The 17,111-nt window shown below is 38.7% G+C and overlaps 1 protein-coding gene across 1 annotated transcript; it reads left to right on the top strand.

Moving 5' to 3' along the window:
- The first annotated feature begins 2,866 nt into the window (after positions 1-2,866).
- CPO (carboxypeptidase O) lies at positions 2,867-16,666 on the top strand. The gene is made up of 11 exons (XM_069021495.1): positions 2,867-3,061; positions 6,261-6,336; positions 6,752-6,876; positions 9,332-9,446; positions 10,499-10,600; positions 11,441-11,545; positions 12,058-12,168; positions 13,271-13,361; positions 13,945-14,147; positions 15,124-15,208; positions 16,398-16,666. Exons 1-11 carry the CDS (start codon positions 2,913-2,915, stop codon positions 16,664-16,666), a joined length of 1,431 nt encoding a protein of 476 aa, XP_068877596.1. The 5' UTR covers positions 2,867-2,912.
- The last annotated feature ends 445 nt before the right edge of the window (positions 16,667-17,111 follow it).

The following is a 17,111-nucleotide window of genomic DNA, read 5'->3' as shown; positions in this document are numbered from 1 at the left end:
TTGATTGTGTTGAATTCCATCTAGTTTAGTTAGGTTTTTAGTTCAGTGTGGGATTTAGCTGTGAATTGGGAAAGCTTGACATGATGAACTGATGTTTGTGGAGACACACACGTGTGTACATTTTGTTGTCTTTTTAACAAGCTCTGTCCTTGAAAGTAACATGCAGCTCAGTAGGGAATCTGGGTGCAGGCAGCTACCAGGATCAACTCACTGCTATATGATAGTTATTTAAAACATGTGGTGTGCTTCAGTATGCAGTCTTTAAACAAAACAGTTCTAGCTTGTGGCTGTTGCTACACAGACTGTATGCAGATAAGTCACAAATAGCTGAGCATATGTGTGGTGCAAGGTTAAAACAATAACAAGCAGGTCGAATCATTCAAACACTGGAAATCACTTTGACTCCAGGCCAAAAGCTTAGCTGGAGATGATATCAGTATGGGATAAAAGAGGATAAACTAACAGGCTTAGCAGCCAGCTTGTTGGAGTCAGCATATAGTATCTATACTTCCAGCAGTAAAGCAGATGGTCATATATTTAAGGAAGCACCAGGCAGGGAGTCAGGAGATCTGAATTCTATTCCTGGCTCTGCAGCAGTGTTCCTATGTCACCTTGGGGAGTCACTTTTTTCCCCTTTTTTCCTAATCTTTTAAGTAGTGGAAATAATATTTGCTTGTCTAACAGGGCAGTTGAGAGGCTAAACTGATGCCGAAAAAAAATGCTCTGAAGCTCTGAGAAGAATGTATGGAAGACATGCAAAGTAAACTTGTTTGGAAGAAAGGACACCACATGGTTTCATGTGGCATGTTTGTGCCACATACTTACGACCTTTCCTCTCCCCAGAAAGTGCCATGCCTTTTTGCGCACAATTTTCAAGGAGATAATAAATGGATTAAGCTGCCTTCCACATTTGCTAGAAAGATAAGCAGCTTCCAGTAAGAACTTGACCAAAGAACAGACTTTATGAGAGAGAGAGACTGAGAGAGACATTATTTATGCCCAAGAGGGCAATAGCTTGTTGAAGTTAACTGTTCATCCCAAGATATTTTTTCACATTGGTGGCAGAATAATGTCTCTAATGGCTTTTATTCTGAATTCAGAAGTGCTGCTTGCAAGCTGAGCATAAGTAGAAAATGAAGTATTGTTTCTTATGAGCAAATCTGCTGAAATCCAAAAAAAAGTCCATTTCTTAAATCAGAGAAATGTCCATGATTATTTGCACAGGACTTTCATCTAAAGCCCATTAAAATCAACTAGACTTCAAAAGAATCCAAATCAAAGACCTAGCAAGCAACTGTCATTTCTTCTGAATTCTACGCCCCTTAAGCAAAATGACTCTATCTATCTATCTATCTATCTATCTATCTATCTATCTTCATAACTATTTGGCATCATAGGAGTGATGTTTTCACCACAGAATAAACAGCTTCTGCTTTCAACATGAAGGTGTAAGCTTTGGGCAGGAGTTGAATTTTAGCGCTAATTGTAATTTGCTCAATTTCTCTTGATGCCTCCATTTTCTTTTGTTCCTAGATTCGGAGTCCCTGCAAGGGACTGAACCCCAGTTCAAAGCCAGGACTGTTAAAAGGGCACAGACAACACTGCAGAAGTCTTAAAAACATTAGTCTGCCTCATAGCCATGGTGGAGACAAAGGAAACAAAAGCAAAGGTTATCTGAGCAGATGTCCTGAGTGTTAATATGAACTTCCAACATGAATTTGTTGTGCTGAATCCTCACAAATGAACCTGCATCTAATCCTGTAAACCTGACTTCTTTCAGCTCTTCTGAAAGTCATTGTGGGTTGGATATCTACATGGAGAGAAATACTCAGCATTTTCAGGCCCAGGCTGCTGAGAAGTTTGCAATAAAACAGAAAGGGTCTGGTGTGACTTATAAAGAAGAGCATATTCTTCTCTTCCCTGCAGCCTAGTTTTGTGAGAACACACTTTTGAGTTAAGCTGTTCCTCTTTTATACTGGGACAGTTCTGCTGCCTGTTTCCTTGATAACAGCCTTGGTAAAAATGTAAGAGGACTTCATACTTTGATGAGAAGAATCTATAAATATCCCACAATTACAATATGGTATCATGTCCATCACGTACGTACACAAACTGACTTACTAGAGTCTCTGCACCCCGTATCATGCAGTTTTCTTCATTAAATCACCACAAAATAGTTTTAATCCAAGAGAGAGAATGAGGGAAACAATTTATTTCTGAAGAACTGTGCTATATGTCTAATTGCAGTCTACAAATGTTACCTCTTGCTATGTGAATTAAACAAGAAATTAAATATTTCACATAGTAACCAGCCCAATTTTTAAATATATAACAAAAACACTCTTTATGACAGTGTAGCGTTGTTAATCTGTGGCTAGAGACTGATCTGGACCAACTGAGAGAGGTTTAGATGAGACCCTGATGTCCCAATATTTCCTTTTTACAAGAGTGTTGGTTGTTTTTTTATGTCCTCTTCTAAGTTAGTTAAGTGGTAGAATTGCAGTTAAGAGGTCACAGAAGTGTTCCATAAAGGCTGAAACACAAAAAAGAAAGAGAGTAGGGATGGAGCTTCCTTTACCACTGTTTTTCTGTTCTTCCCTATCTCTATGATTTTTGTAAGCTAACTTTCACGAGCTGTCGTAGATCTTGCAGGTAAGAGTTTCTCTAAATTCTACCGATTTTGTCACAAAACATTTCAAAGATAGAAAGGTAACACAAAGAAAAATGTTCTTAGTTCTTACAAAAAGTGTTTTAGTAAGAATGTTGCTAATTGTGTTTGTGTTTTGCAGTGTCGAAGAGACCTTTAAGAATTAAGAAAAAGGAGAACTATTTACAAGCGAAGTTAATGATTCATCTAGGGCAGGTTGTCTTCCAGGATAAGTCTAGTTACGTATTATAATTGTACAAATTACATGTTCAGTCCAGATCTATCCTCCTCCTCTTTAGTCCTGCACTGTCAGTACTGGGTTCTTTGCACAAAGATGTGGCTTTCTCTTGGGATCATCTTTTCTCTGGGGACATTAATTCCTGGAAAATTCAGCTTGAAATTGCAGTATGACAGGTGAGTGTTAACAGGGTTTCATGAAGAATTGTGCATGCAGTGAAATTCACAGAAACCCTGTAAGAATAATAATAATAATTATGAGCTGAAAAACTGGACACAGAGTTACTAAGCTGTAAGCATTGTAAGATTGGGAAAGAAATCATAAAGATGGGAAATGAAGAATGAGTGAATCAAATCAAAGCCAACAAAGATATAGCTACAGCAGTAGGAGCCACAGAATGGCCCTCAAATGCATCTCAGGATGCTCTGTTTCCATTAGTTGAAATTCATTTGGCTTAGCCTCTTTCATAATGAACTTTGAAACCAGATGCTGCAGGAGTAAAATGCCTTTTCTGAGTATAAAGCAAGGAGTATGACTGAGCAGAATGATATCTATTAATAAAAGATTAGGTAATGTGAAAGAAATAGTGAAGTCAGGTTGGAAATCTATAACAATTACAAAAAAAAAAAAAGCTAAGGGAGTTATTCCAGACAATCTTCATGCCAAGGTGTTCAGACAATGAGATTGTCACTTTTTTTAAATTACTGATTAATGTTTTGAAAAGTATGAAATCTTCAGTATTGCTTTATTTTCCATTCTCAGTTCCACTTCAGAAAAAGAGTGATATAAAATTATGCTGCTTGCCTATCTAAACTATTTTTGTTTGCCTATTTAAACTTTTTTTTGTTTCATTCATCCTCAACTTTAAAGGAATGATATGTAACTGCTGGAATTTGCAAGGTGGGCATGAGCATAATATGGAGGCCACCTATTCACATATAAGTTTATACATGGAATTTTCTAAAGTAAGCAGAGAAAGTACTCCAGTGCTGAATGCCTCTAGATGAATTATATCCCTAGAATATAGTCATAAAAAGGACAGAAGACCAAGCAATACCTACAGGAAGTAAGTTCCTTCATAGCGTATCCATACAGCAGCTCTCCTGGAAAATCTCCTAGCAGAGCATACAGAGTCACTACTTAAAATGTGTTATTTCTTTGGATAATATTTAGTCTTTAGATTTGTATCAGAGATGCAGTTAGAGCCTGATTTCAGTGAATAGAATTCAACAGATCCCTGCTAATGTATTTTTCTTTTTTGTTTCTAATTATTGTCCAGAATTGAACCTGTTGAGTACTTGCATAGAATTTAAAAACAAGTATTGAATGGTCAGTGTGACTTTGGGTGGGCAGCACCTACACAAAGACAGAATTACTAGTAAAGCCCATTTTCATTGTCATCTGCTCTGTTTAACAATGGAAAGAAATATCCCATCTATGAGCATCAAGCTTGTGCTAAGAACAGCCCTTTAATTTATTAAGAAAGCTTAACTGTAGAATTTTAAAAACTGTAGTTCTCATAGGGTCACGTGGGTTGACTTTACACTTCTCCACTGAGAAACTTAGTCAATAATCATAAACAAATGTATGCTTTCTAATCTTAGTTTACCATTAAAAATGGTTTGTCTCCACACTGGCTATTGTGAATGGTTTATCAGTAAATAAGAGCTGACCATCTGGCAGCAATCTGACTGTCTGGAATTTCTCTGATTTGGTGTAATTAAGACATAATGTCAATGAGCATAGAAAGATATTACAGGATATTGTTTCCCTTCCTGATAGACAAAGAACAAAGCAAGCCTAGGCATTTAGAGAGAATAAACTCTGAACTGCAGCTGAGATGTTTATTCTGCTAGCAAAGATGTTTATCCTGCATCTACAAGGTTTATTACAAAGATATCATGACTGTTGTACCAATCTGTACAACATGACTGTTGTACCATTGCTGTGAGCAATGCAAATGTAATCATTTTGCCCCATAGATATGGAGCTATCAGCATCTCATAAAGCAGTAGTAAACTGTCTGTTTTAACTATCAAGTTTTCAATCAGCAAAGGTAATATTTCCCAGAGAGATGTAAAAAAACCACAAATCCCCCTATTTCTCTGGGGATAAAGTGAATGAATAGTGAATTCTGTTTGTATGTATATTAAGCTGATAATTGTACATTCCAGCATGGAAGCACAAAAGATGGCAGTTGCAGTTCAGAGGATGAGAGCATATTATATTGATGACTATAATGACCACAACTTGCTTTTGCAACAAGAATTTCTGCTACAAAAGCTTTAAAATGTAAAATGTTCATTTTTTGTACTTGTCCTGTAAAGAATCCATTGAAGTCACTAAAAGAGACTGTGAAGCCGTAGTTTTTGGTTGCTAGCAAATAGGAAAGTTTCTAGGGTTCCCCATTCCATCTCATCAGTTGTGAGTAACTGGTCTCTCACCTTTGGGTAATGCAATGTAGTCATCAACACCCACTCCTCACTCTGAAACCCTTTCACTAGAAACATCACACTTGCTGTCAGTCCTGGAAAGCTGATCTGAATGAACACTGAAAAAAAATACAAAAATAACTACAAGGGCTTTTTTAATAGAATATACTGATTTGCTTTTTCTGCATTTCCATCCATTTTAATTTGTTCTTTGTAAACTTTAAATATTTTCATCAGATTAAGCCTGTAGTAGACAAAGGTTTCATGGGATCTCATGAAAATATATACTAAGACACTGGATTCTGTGTGTCTTTTCTAAAAATACAAAATGATAGATTCTGTACTAGAAATCTTTATTTCATGTGAATTGAGTAGGAATATGCAGTTCTAGAGACAACAATACTCACTCTTTTGGAATAAATTGGCTATTCTCATGACAAGCAGTTTGTGGACATCTCAAGTTCTTAGCAATGTTCATTTATAATGACAATCAAAAGTTTCTGCATGCTGAAATAGACCAGCCAAGCACAAAGGTAATCTGGAATAATTTAATAAATCCCAAATGTGAGGGGGAAAAAAAAGTGACATCAAATAAACAGTTTATCATGTATTACCAATGCCCTCATTTTGGCCCTGGTCCTGCAAAGGCAGAAACACACATCAGGGTTCATGCAAGCAGTTGGCTTCTGCAAAGCTGGTATGGTGAATAAAGGACTGCCACTGGCAAGGCTGCAGAGTGGCTAATGTGCTAGCAACAGAGAAGTCACAACACTTAGTCCTATTTGCAGCTAAAATATTTCACAAATTCATAATTCAGAGGTGTTTTTGTTACTTGTTCTGTCTTCCTTCATGCAGAATGAAGAACAAAGTCCTTTTGACTTACGAAATCACAGATAATTTAACAGACTTTAAAACTGATCTTGTTTCTCTACTGAATTTCCAGGGATCAGGTTTTGCATATTGTGCCAGAAACATTTCAGCAAGTCCAGCATCTTCAGCTTCTTTGCAGTACTTTAATGGTAAGTAAAAATAACCACAGGTGCCCAATGAGCAGAGCAGCATCTTGGTCTTTAAAACAGATATGCATGTAGCTTAGGACAGGAATGAAGGTTAAAATAGAAGAAGCTTCATCTAACTTTTTTTTTGGCTTAGTGTAGTGTGGAATTGCCTTCCTACTACCTGAAGGAATTTATGTGAAGAAGTTAGTTTCTTTGCACGGCTCTGTGAAAATGCTGCTCCTTATCAGTGGTACCTGAGTCAATGAAAACACTAAGCCTGTGCTACGTGCTCTATGAAGAAATGACTGGAGGGTTACGGGGACAATTTGAAGGAAAACTTCTTTCATTTGTTGACATGCAACTACTCTATCTTTAATATATTTTTGTCATTCTGAAAAGAGAGCTTCATTAGTGCATTTCTTTCTTTTCTGCACAGCTGGATTTGTGGAAGCCCCTGCTGCCTGAAGACATCAGGGCTGGAGAAGACCTGCACATTAGGGTCCCAGCCTCTCTGGTGCAGGAGGTGAAAGACAGCTTAGATCAGCATATGATCTCTTACAGGTACAATCTCTAATACCTTAATGGGGAAGGATGGCTCTAATAATCTTCCTTGCTATCAGAAAAGGACTAAGTCCTGTCAGATAAACAGTCAGCAAGTACTGGCAATAGGACCCAACCTTTGTTCCAAATGCCTCCAACTTATTTTGACCAGCAAAAGCAGACATGCTGTATGAACCTTTAAAAGCACATTCCCCCTTGTCCTATTTATTTACCTTCCACCTATCCTGGACTGTGAATTTGGGGCTGGAACATGAGACGGCCCAATCTGTCTTGCTTCCTGCTGTGGCCTTCTCAGTGGTCACTGAGAGGATGGCACTTGGATGTATGACTCAGTGTTTTTAGTCTGAGGCCAAGCCTGGTATAATCACTACTTATAGGAGCATGATTTTTTCTTGGAGAGCATGGATATTTGAATGCAAGGTCTTCTGGAGAGCCCAAAGGTTTAATTGGTGTCACTGAAGGGAAGCAGCCTCTAGGTCTCCTTTTCCCTTCCCCGTCTCTTGTAGCTCCTCTGGTTTGGAGAACAGACCTTTCAAAGTCAGTGTTCAGCCACTTTCTTTGAAGCTTCATTTTTCTACCCCGATCCCCTTCACCAGGCTGGTGAGAATTTCCTGGCACCATCCAGCCAAACAGAGACACCCCAGCTTGGGACAAAGACCCCAGTGGCAGCTGTCCACTGTGCGCACAACTGGAAGCCACAACCCGCAAATGTCCCATAATGCATTATCACACCCACCCATGTCTTTCCCAACTTACAACCAGAAGATCTAATCCAGATACAAAGAGTGTTTATAAAGGCAAATGGGATTAAATACAGTCGTGTTTGCATTTGTACTCACTTTTTCAGGTAACCAGTAGCTAATTCAATTTAACTGTATTTAATATAAACAACCCTGTAGTCATTCTGAGCTGATGACAAATGGCCTATGGACATACACTGACATTTACCAATCAAAGATGAGTTTAAGGAGGATTGATGTCACTTCAAAGCTGTTTTGAGTTAAAGCTGATCTTGACATCCTGCATCTTGCCTGACAAGTTCCTTTAGTAAGTGTGATGCCTTGACAACCAGAGATGAAGAGATATGAGGTTGGAGCCAGTACAAATTTTCTAGCATGAGGTTTAGATATTCAGTACTTAGACAACGTTCCAGAAGATAATTTAACCTCTTATTTATGTCAAGACTCTTCATTTTCTAATGGTTTCAACAGATTCTAGTGGAAATTTAAATACTAAGCTGAAATTAGCAGCTTAACTTTTTTTCCCTTGGCCAAAACTGTATCTACCTTACCTCGGGTTCCAAAGAAAGAGGTGAGTAATTATTAGTCAAGATGAAAATTTTGGGTTTGTATTGCAAAGAGGCTGAGATGAGTACAACAATAATAGCATCAAAGTTCCTATAACAGATTCAAAGCAGGAACCACCCTTTAGAAGGCAGTTGACATGCAGGGAAGGTAACATGACAGTTAGGTATATAATGATAGAGACATAAATGACAAATTATAAGGACATCAATATTCCAACTGTGTCAGCCTCTGTGGTTTCAATTCTCCAGAGCACTGATAAGGTATTTCTTGTGTGTGGTTTCAGTTCATGGGAATTTTCACTACCTGAATTTTAGTTTGAAGTTTAGATGTGAAAAAACATCAAAGCTCAGAGTGAAAGTCAGCTGCAACTACTCTTAAAAGTTTCTTATGTGCAGTTTCCAGAAATGCCAGTCAGTGCCACTGTCAGCAGAAAAGCCTGTTAGCACTTTCAGCATTTGAGATCAACAGTGTTTGAGCTACCTTTGCAATTGTCTTATCACAAGCATTTACAATGTGCACAGATTTGCAGCAGTTACAAGGGGCTGATTGCAGTGAGAAAGAACAGCTCCTGATCCAAAATCCACTGAAGCCAAGGAAAAGGTTTTATTGACTCCCTGGATCATGGAATCATGCCTGTGTTATACTAATTTCTGAGCTATTTTTGTAGCTAAAAAGCAAAAAGAGCTACTTGAAGGAAATAAGGGGTTTGCTCTGATTTTTGCAAATTGCAATGAATATTTCTGTAAAATCTTTGCAAATTGAAAATGTCTCAATAAAATACAATGAAACCCTAATCTTAAATTTATCTCTTTCCCTTCCTTTTGCCAAAAGGTGGTATTTTCAGAGTTTTTCTCAAAAATAGAAATGCTGAGGAAAAGAAAATCTTGAACTTATTTTGTTGGTAGAAACTTCACAACTTAAAAATGTGATAAAAATGACTATTGTTAAAACCTTGTGAAAATCTCAGTACTTTGAACTTTGTTTTACATGAAAGTAACCATAATGCTGATGGTGATGATTTTGCCAGGCAATTCACAACAGAAGAGGTTAAATCCTTTCATTTGCTGATGTAAGCAATGTACCCACCATAGTAGTTCTGCAGGAACTGTTCGGGATTGTTTTCTATCTTCCTTTTCTCCTTCCTTCAGAATCCTTATACCTGACGTGCAGAAACTTGTGGATCAGAGCATGCCAAGGGAGAGGAGCAGCCACAGGCAGGTCTCAGGAGGTTATGTCTACACCGAATATCATCCAATGGAAGAGGTAAAGAAGAACCTACATCTGCTTGTGCTCTTTGTTGTTTTCTGTTCTGTAAATGCCACTGTAGGGAAACTCTGTGTTTGCAGAAAGCTCAGCTGAAGTCAGAGGACCACTTTCTGGCTTTCCTCTTTGAATAATCTGTCCTTGCTCTTTGACTAGAATCTTATCCTGGTTGAATTGAATATGGATTTGCCACTGATTTTGATTAAATCCTCAATTCTTCACTGACTAAAACCTAAATGCTCTGTGTGAAGCAGCTGCACTGCTTTGCAGATAATATTCTGTGGTTCAGTTGATTGGTTTGCTACTTTTCTACCCTGTCATTCTTTATCTCTAGTATTTATTAGTTTAAGTCCCAGTCTGTTTGGTGCTGAGCCAAATGTGAAGTGCAATGACTATTGTGGTGTCTGGAATCCCAGTGAGGAAGAAGAGGTGAACACCAGGAGGTCTCTAGAAAGAAATAATTTAAGGGCACGTTTTTGACACTTGAGGAGAAAACAGTGTCATTGGGGTGGGCAGTGATGGCTTCTTGGTGTCATGTTTCACGCACCTGTTGGCAAACCTGCACAAAAGCAGCACATGGTGGTAATTCTTTCTCCTAGCTGCATGATAAAAGTGAGAGAATACAGTCAACCCTCATGTATGTTTTGTTAGAGCTACCCATTGAGGATGACTGCTACTGACTCAGACGTGGAAAATCAGTGCTAATAGGGAAGAGACTGTAATACTGCTTTGAAGGTTTGATGGTGTGGCTTCATGTCTGATGAACTCAACAGAAAGATGCCCAATAGGATGGGCATGTTGAATGAGATCCCGAATGGAGTGTCCATGTTGCACTGCAGTGATGTTCTCTTTTAACACCCAGCGAGATATGACCATGCCTTTGCACAGAGGCATGTGAAACACCTTCCATGCCTGTGATATCACAGGCTGAAATAAGCTCTGAGGAAAATATTCGTTGTCTAAACAAAAGAAAATGCTTTTATCTGGAAATGGAAGTGAAAAAGAGAAGGAAACTCCCACTTTGAACCAAGAATTCTTTGCAACTATTTCAGATTTATCAATGGATGACTCAGATCCAGAAGAACAACAGTGAGCTGGTGACTCAGCATTTCTTGGGGAAGACATTTGAGAATCGAACAATGTATTATCTACAGGTAAGGGAAGAACTTTCCCTTAATAATAAAACACATCTTAACAAAAAAGAAAAATACTCTGGAGAAGACAGGATTCAGATGTTTCCTAAGATAGCGTTCATTCCAATTCACTGGAATAACAGGAGATGGTTTTACTCCTCTACATTATAGTAAGATTTGCCAGCTTTCACATACACTATCATCATGAGCTTGCTATTGCTATTATGTAGTGAAAACAACAAATTTAACTGAAGTTTTGTTTAGAAATACAAATCAAGCTGAAACTAGCTTGGCAACAGCTGTGTGTGAGGAAAAAGACTTTTGGTTTGTTATTTTTATTACTTTTTACAGCAAATAGCCTTTCTGCTAGCAGTATTCCATGACTTTTTTTATTGGACACACTAGTGAAAAACAGTCTTAATATTTGGGTTAGTTATTGCCTAATCTTCTGCTCCTATCACTGAGTAGTATTAGATTCCCTGCCTTTTTGTGATTCCCCTTCAAAAAAAAAAATCTTCAACTAAGAACAACCACTCCTGTGAATGACAAATACAAATGAGAAAGGAAAAAAAGAAAAAGAAACTGCTCTATTAACTGTTCTATTGACGCTCCTGCTCAACAGACACTTTAAAGCTCATGCCTTGTGATACTACAGAGATGGGGTTATTAGGAAAAAGAGCTTGCCATAAAGATGTCTGTAATAATAATAATAATAATAATAATAATAATAATAATAATAATAATAACAACCTCACATGACCCAACAGCATATCAAGGCACATCCTTTACTTTCTTGTATTACATTAAGCTATTTTATTGTAATGTAACAGTTTTTAAATTACCATTTTTATATTCTCTCAGATCAGTCAACCATCAAATAAACCCAAAAAGATAATTTGGATGGACTGTGGGATTCATGCCAGAGAATGGATCTCTCCAGCCTTCTGTCAGTGGTTTGTGAAAGAAGTGAGTCCTTACCCTTCCATTTAGATAATAAGAAAACTCTATCACTTTGGACACTTCAGTTCTCTTCTCTATTGTGGTACCAAGAACTATGCTTTTCTGTTAAAATGTGATTTGCAAAATTAGTATATAATACAGATATCTGTGGAGACCAAAGTCCAAATCACAGTCTGAGATATGGGACAGTATTAGTTAGTGCGCCAGTTCCTCCATCTGAACTGTTTCCAAAGCCTTTAAAAACTTGGTATCAACCTCTCCTTTTCCCACAGTGGCTGTTGGATCAAGCCTCTCTATTTCAAAAAGTCACAGTGCTCCTCAAATAAAGAAACCCTAAGCTATGATATAGCAATGTTCCATGTGTACAGAAAGTACCTGGCACACTTGTGATCAAGCAGATGTTGGATACCATGGTGATATCCAGGAGTGAGTGATCACCTGATGATAGTTCTAAACTTTCTCTTTGCAGTGATTACCACTAAATTCTCTGCTCAGTGCTCTGTATTTTTTCTTTTCAGATTCTTCAAAATTACAAATCTGACCCAAAGATAAGTAGATTTCTGCAGAATTTGGACCTCTATGTCTTGCCAGTCCTCAATATTGATGGCTACATCTATTCCTGGGAAGAAGTAAGTAGTGGAAATCCAGGAACTAGACTGAAAGTTAGCATGCCCAGCATGTTTTGTTACTTTTAGATAGAGTCATAGCAATTAAACAGAAAACAGTGATAATACTCACATAAATCCTCTCATGGCAGATTTTGTTTCTTCTGGAGAATCAGTGTCATTTGAGATTGCAGAGCTAAATATTCCTAGCAAATGTCATGAGCCTTGGGAAGCAAAACCACAAGATCAATTGCTTTTGTGTTTCTGAGGATGGGCTTACTTCTTCAATAACAGCTCAAGGCCTGCTTGATGGAGTTAAGCATGTCTGGAACAGTCATTCATTCTTCACAAAAGATCTCATGTACAGATGGGTCTTAACATCTCTGCATGGGACAGGAGGAGAACTGGTCAAATATTGGGCCATTTGGTTTTGAAATAGGTGTGCCCTCCCAAATAATTTTCCTTTTCTGACATGGAGGATAATGCAAAATGTTGGTCTTTGGCCACTCTCACCATGCTTCCAGGCTCCTGTGCCCAGTTGAAGCATTTTTAATGCAGGATGTAGGATCGGCCAAGAGGCTCAGCCTACCACCATCAGACTGTCTCCTAGCTTGCTCCCTGGCAGGTCTAAGGCATACCACACACTGCACTGGGGTGCACAGGGAATTCAGCTGGGAAGCTCACACAGGCAGGTAGGTGAGGTCTGCACAGAACCAAGTATAGCCATGAGTATAGCAGGGAACCAAGAAGCAATAGGAAGATTAGCTGACAAAAAAGAATTAATCTTCTTGAATCTGAAACATACTATCATCTCTTACTCCTCACAATGCCAAGTCTTGCTTAGGAGTGCCACACTGCACAGAAGCAGTTGAGTGCTACAGAAGAAGCATAATTAAAAAAAAAAGGTCAGGAGGCTTGTTTCAGGGTTCAGATGACAGCCTGGCTGTAGTAGATGAATTGTTCTGTCACTGAGCTTTGTGACCCATGCATGTGGAGTTGTACTCTTACAATAACAGGGTTAGTCAGAATGCAGAGGTGGAAAATAAAGGAGTATTTACACCATATTATCACTGAGCCGTGTGGATCATTGAGTTTTTATTATGTAACAGAACTTACTTTTCTTTAGGATCGTTTGTGGAGGAAAAACCGTTTTCCATATGAGAACGGCACCTGCTATGGCACAGATCTGAACCGAAACTTCAACTCATCCTGGGGCAGTAAGTTTGAAGTATTTCAGATCATGAACACAAATGTAAAGCAAGAATAATAACTAGTTTCTGAAATAAATGTAGTCCTAAAAGAAAGGAATATTCATTTTGTTGTCATCAAGGCATATGTAAAAATAAAATCCTGGTTTGTCAAAATATTAACATCTCATTGACTTTCAACCAGCACTTATTTTTGTGAGCAGAAAATTGCTCTTATGTAACTATACCTCTAACTCACTGCAGGACCAAGCACCAGCTCTAGGCAGGAATGCTAGGAGCTAGCCACTTAACAGCCAGTATTTACATTTGCCATGAATTTCAAGGAGCCTCCAAAGCTTCCCTGGTGTGTGGTACACTATGGTGGTGTCAGAATGTTTTTGTTGCAGCCATCCTGTAAACATGAAATAAATATTTCAGTCTTGTAGCAAACTTTAGTTGCTACCAGCTGAGTGTAATGCTAAAGTCCCACTCAGCTGTCTAGTCCCCTGCCCACATAAACACATGCCTTAACACTACAAGGTAAATTTCCCAGTTCCCTCTGAACTGGTCTTCTATATTTCTCCTTTGATTCAGTGTTTGTATTCCACCCCAGGTGTTGGTGTATCTTTTAACTGCAGCAGTGATGTCTTCTGTGGATCTGGACCAGAATCAGAGCCTGAGACAAGAGCTGTGGCTCAGTTTATCAGAAGCAAGAAGAGTGACATTTTGTGCTATTTAACAATTCACTCCTATGGGCAGCTCATCCTCACTCCATATGGTTCCACAACTAAACCTCCAAGTAACAATGAAGAACTGGTAGGGCAAGACTTTCATCTTCTACATTTGTAGAGAGCAAGTACAGGCAGTAGCCTGTGGTGCAACTTTACTTGCTCTCTTGCGTTTCCTTCAGAGGAACTGGGCTTGTTCAGGGACTTGGCTCCCAGAGTTACTGCTTCTCTATTCAGCATCAGTAAGGTTTATTTGCCTCAGAAATCCTAATTCTTCAACTTAAATCAGGAAAATTGAACTACTATAGATAGGGTTAATACAAAGCCAGGTGAGTGGAGAAGAGCATCAACTTCTGCTCCATACAAGAATGAATTTGCACTTTAGGATGCCAGGACATTATACACATATGGTTATCATGATTGTATCCAGAAAGGGTATTCCAAACATGCTCTCAGAAGAATGGGAGCAAAGTAAGTACCTATTTCCTGGTTACTTCTTCCCTCTGTGCGTGTCTGAGTGTTCTGAGTGTTCTGATTTAAGTTCGCTAGTGTGTATATTTATGAAGATTCCATAGCTGAAACACTAGTCAAGAGCATGAGGGATTTGGGTTTGGACTTCATATGAGAAGGAGAAGTCATTCAGGAGAAGTCTTCATTGGAGAAGTCATTTATTTTGTCTATGGCTCAGTTTCTAAGGATAGTAGGATACAGAGTCTATGGCAATAAAACAAGTAAGAGGTCAAACACTGCTGTAGTCAGTACCAGTGTGTTATACAGGACAGATTCTTAATTCTCAAAAATGTAGGCTCTAGCTTTACAGTAAAGCAAATAGCATCTCTACCTAATAGAGTAATTTAAAAATTTTAACATAATGTGCATTAAAAAAAATCAAGAACAATTTGTCCAAATGTTTCTAATGGGTTCCTCTAAAGACCTGAAGTAATATCAAAACTTAAAGTTGATCATATGTAAATGTAAAGCTGAAAGAGACAAAAATTTGGGTCCACTCAGTTGCCAAAGGTACTGCCACTGATGACAATGCTGTTCCTATTTTGAATCTCCAGATGCAAGTTGCAAAGGAAGCAGCTGCTGCATTGACAGGAAAGTATGGGACCAGCTACAGAGTAGGATCAACCGCTTTAATTTTATGTAAGTTTTTTTATGTTTCCCTTTGATTGCTCTGTGTTTCAAAGAATTCTTGTGTCACATGCATCAGCAAGTACTGTTTTGCTGAGTTTCTACGTTGAGTAATATTTAAAGGGCTACTTTGCTGCAACATGTAAGTAGCAGTCATTTGAATACAAGATAACTCTCTAAGTTATAAAGCTGACTGCAGGAATGATCAGAAGGTAGTTCCTGCATGGATTCCTCACAGATCCATCGCAGGGGACAGAAGGAGACTGGTGATAGATCATTCTGGCCCTGCTGAAGTCAGCAGCAAAACTCCTATTTGTCTTCACTGGAATCAAGCAAAAATTAAAATCCCAATCAGGTCTACAGTTACTCCATCAGACATCACATGGCAGCTGCTTGCAATTCTGTGCAAAATATATCAGTTTCAGCCCTGTTCCTAATAGACTGGATGGCCACATCACGAGCACATCAAAGCTAATATGAGGTGACAGCCCTTACAAAGAGGATTGAAGGCCCTGGAGACTGCCTAGTAAACCCAATATTTTCCCAGTAAGCAATAAGTCACGCTAGTCAGTGAGAACAGTAAGTAGTTGGCTCCAGAAGCCATGTGGTTTGCATATTCCAGTGGCTGTCTCTGCCAGTCCCCGAGTGCCAGTCTCTGAGTCACAGACTGCATGAGCAATGTAGTGTAACTGTAAGGCAACTTGCCTGTGCCTAGGACTGCATTTTTGCCAGGGTTTGTACTTACAATGAAGAGCTAAGAAAAACAATCCATTAGGAAGGTGAACAGAGATACAGGGAGAAGCCAGAATTTTTTAAGATTTGACCAAAATTATGCTAAAAAAAAAAAAATCTAGTCAGTATCAAAGTAGGAAATGCAGTACAAGAACAGAAAAATGTTCACTCCATCTTGTATCCCACACTAGTCACAGTAAAATGCTAAAGCCACAGAATCCCTGAAACTCATCTCCTGCTGTTGTACAATACCATCTTATGAAGAACTGTGTCAGTTAGGAAACTCCATGGAAGACTTTTAGTATAGTTAAGAATTACAGCACCTAGAAACTGTTCTCTGTGTCACAGTGATATATGGTTACTGCTTAGTTCAGGGATTCTGGTATAAACTTGCATTAACTATAGCAAGAAGTATTTTCAAAGAACCATGCTTAATACAAATATCTCCTCTCTATTTTTAAATTCACAGACAGTAACTCAGGCTCCTCACGGGACTGGGTCCACACGATTGGCATTCCCCTCTCCTACACATTTGAGCTGCGAGACACGGGTACTCATGGATTTATTCTCCCTGCTAACCAAATCCAGCCCACGTGTGAGGAGACTATGTTGGCTGTGACAACTATCATAGATTATGTAGATAAGAAGTACTTCCCAGATGGGGCTGTGGTGCTGACCTCCAGCAGCCTGGGCCTGAGCCTTTGCCTCAGTATTATACTTACATGGACTGTTTCTTAAAAACGGCTTAGAGAACCCATCAAGAGACTCATATGAAAAATATAATGTCCCCTCAAAAATAAAAAGTTACGTCAGCAAAGGAATAAATGTCAAGTATTTCAATAAAGGCTCATCCCATAAAATAAAAGGACTTGTGGTTTGATAGCTATGCTTTCGGGAAGAAGGAAAAGATGAAGAGCTGTGGCAATTTCCCAAGCTTCACTTGCTGACTCTGCTTATTCCTTAAGCAACCTTAAAACATTCATTCGTGGCAAGTACCCATGGGGACAGAGCACTATTACTCCCTGGTTCTCTAGAGCATGTTTTCAGGGGCTCACCTAGGCCTATGCAGCCCTTCTGTCAGCCACAGTCCTGATCTGTCACAATTTTCCTTACTGCCTGAACCCGCTGACTTCTGTGTGTTGCTGGCCTTAGCAGGATGCCTGTGAGACTTAAAAGTCCTCAA

This window comes from Aphelocoma coerulescens, chromosome 7, assembly GCF_041296385.1.
Source record: "Aphelocoma coerulescens isolate FSJ_1873_10779 chromosome 7, UR_Acoe_1.0, whole genome shotgun sequence".
In the NCBI taxonomy this organism is placed as follows: domain Eukaryota; kingdom Metazoa; phylum Chordata; class Aves; order Passeriformes; family Corvidae; genus Aphelocoma; species Aphelocoma coerulescens.
Note: the sequence above shows the minus strand (reverse complement) of the source record. Positions and strands in the feature narration are given on the sequence as shown.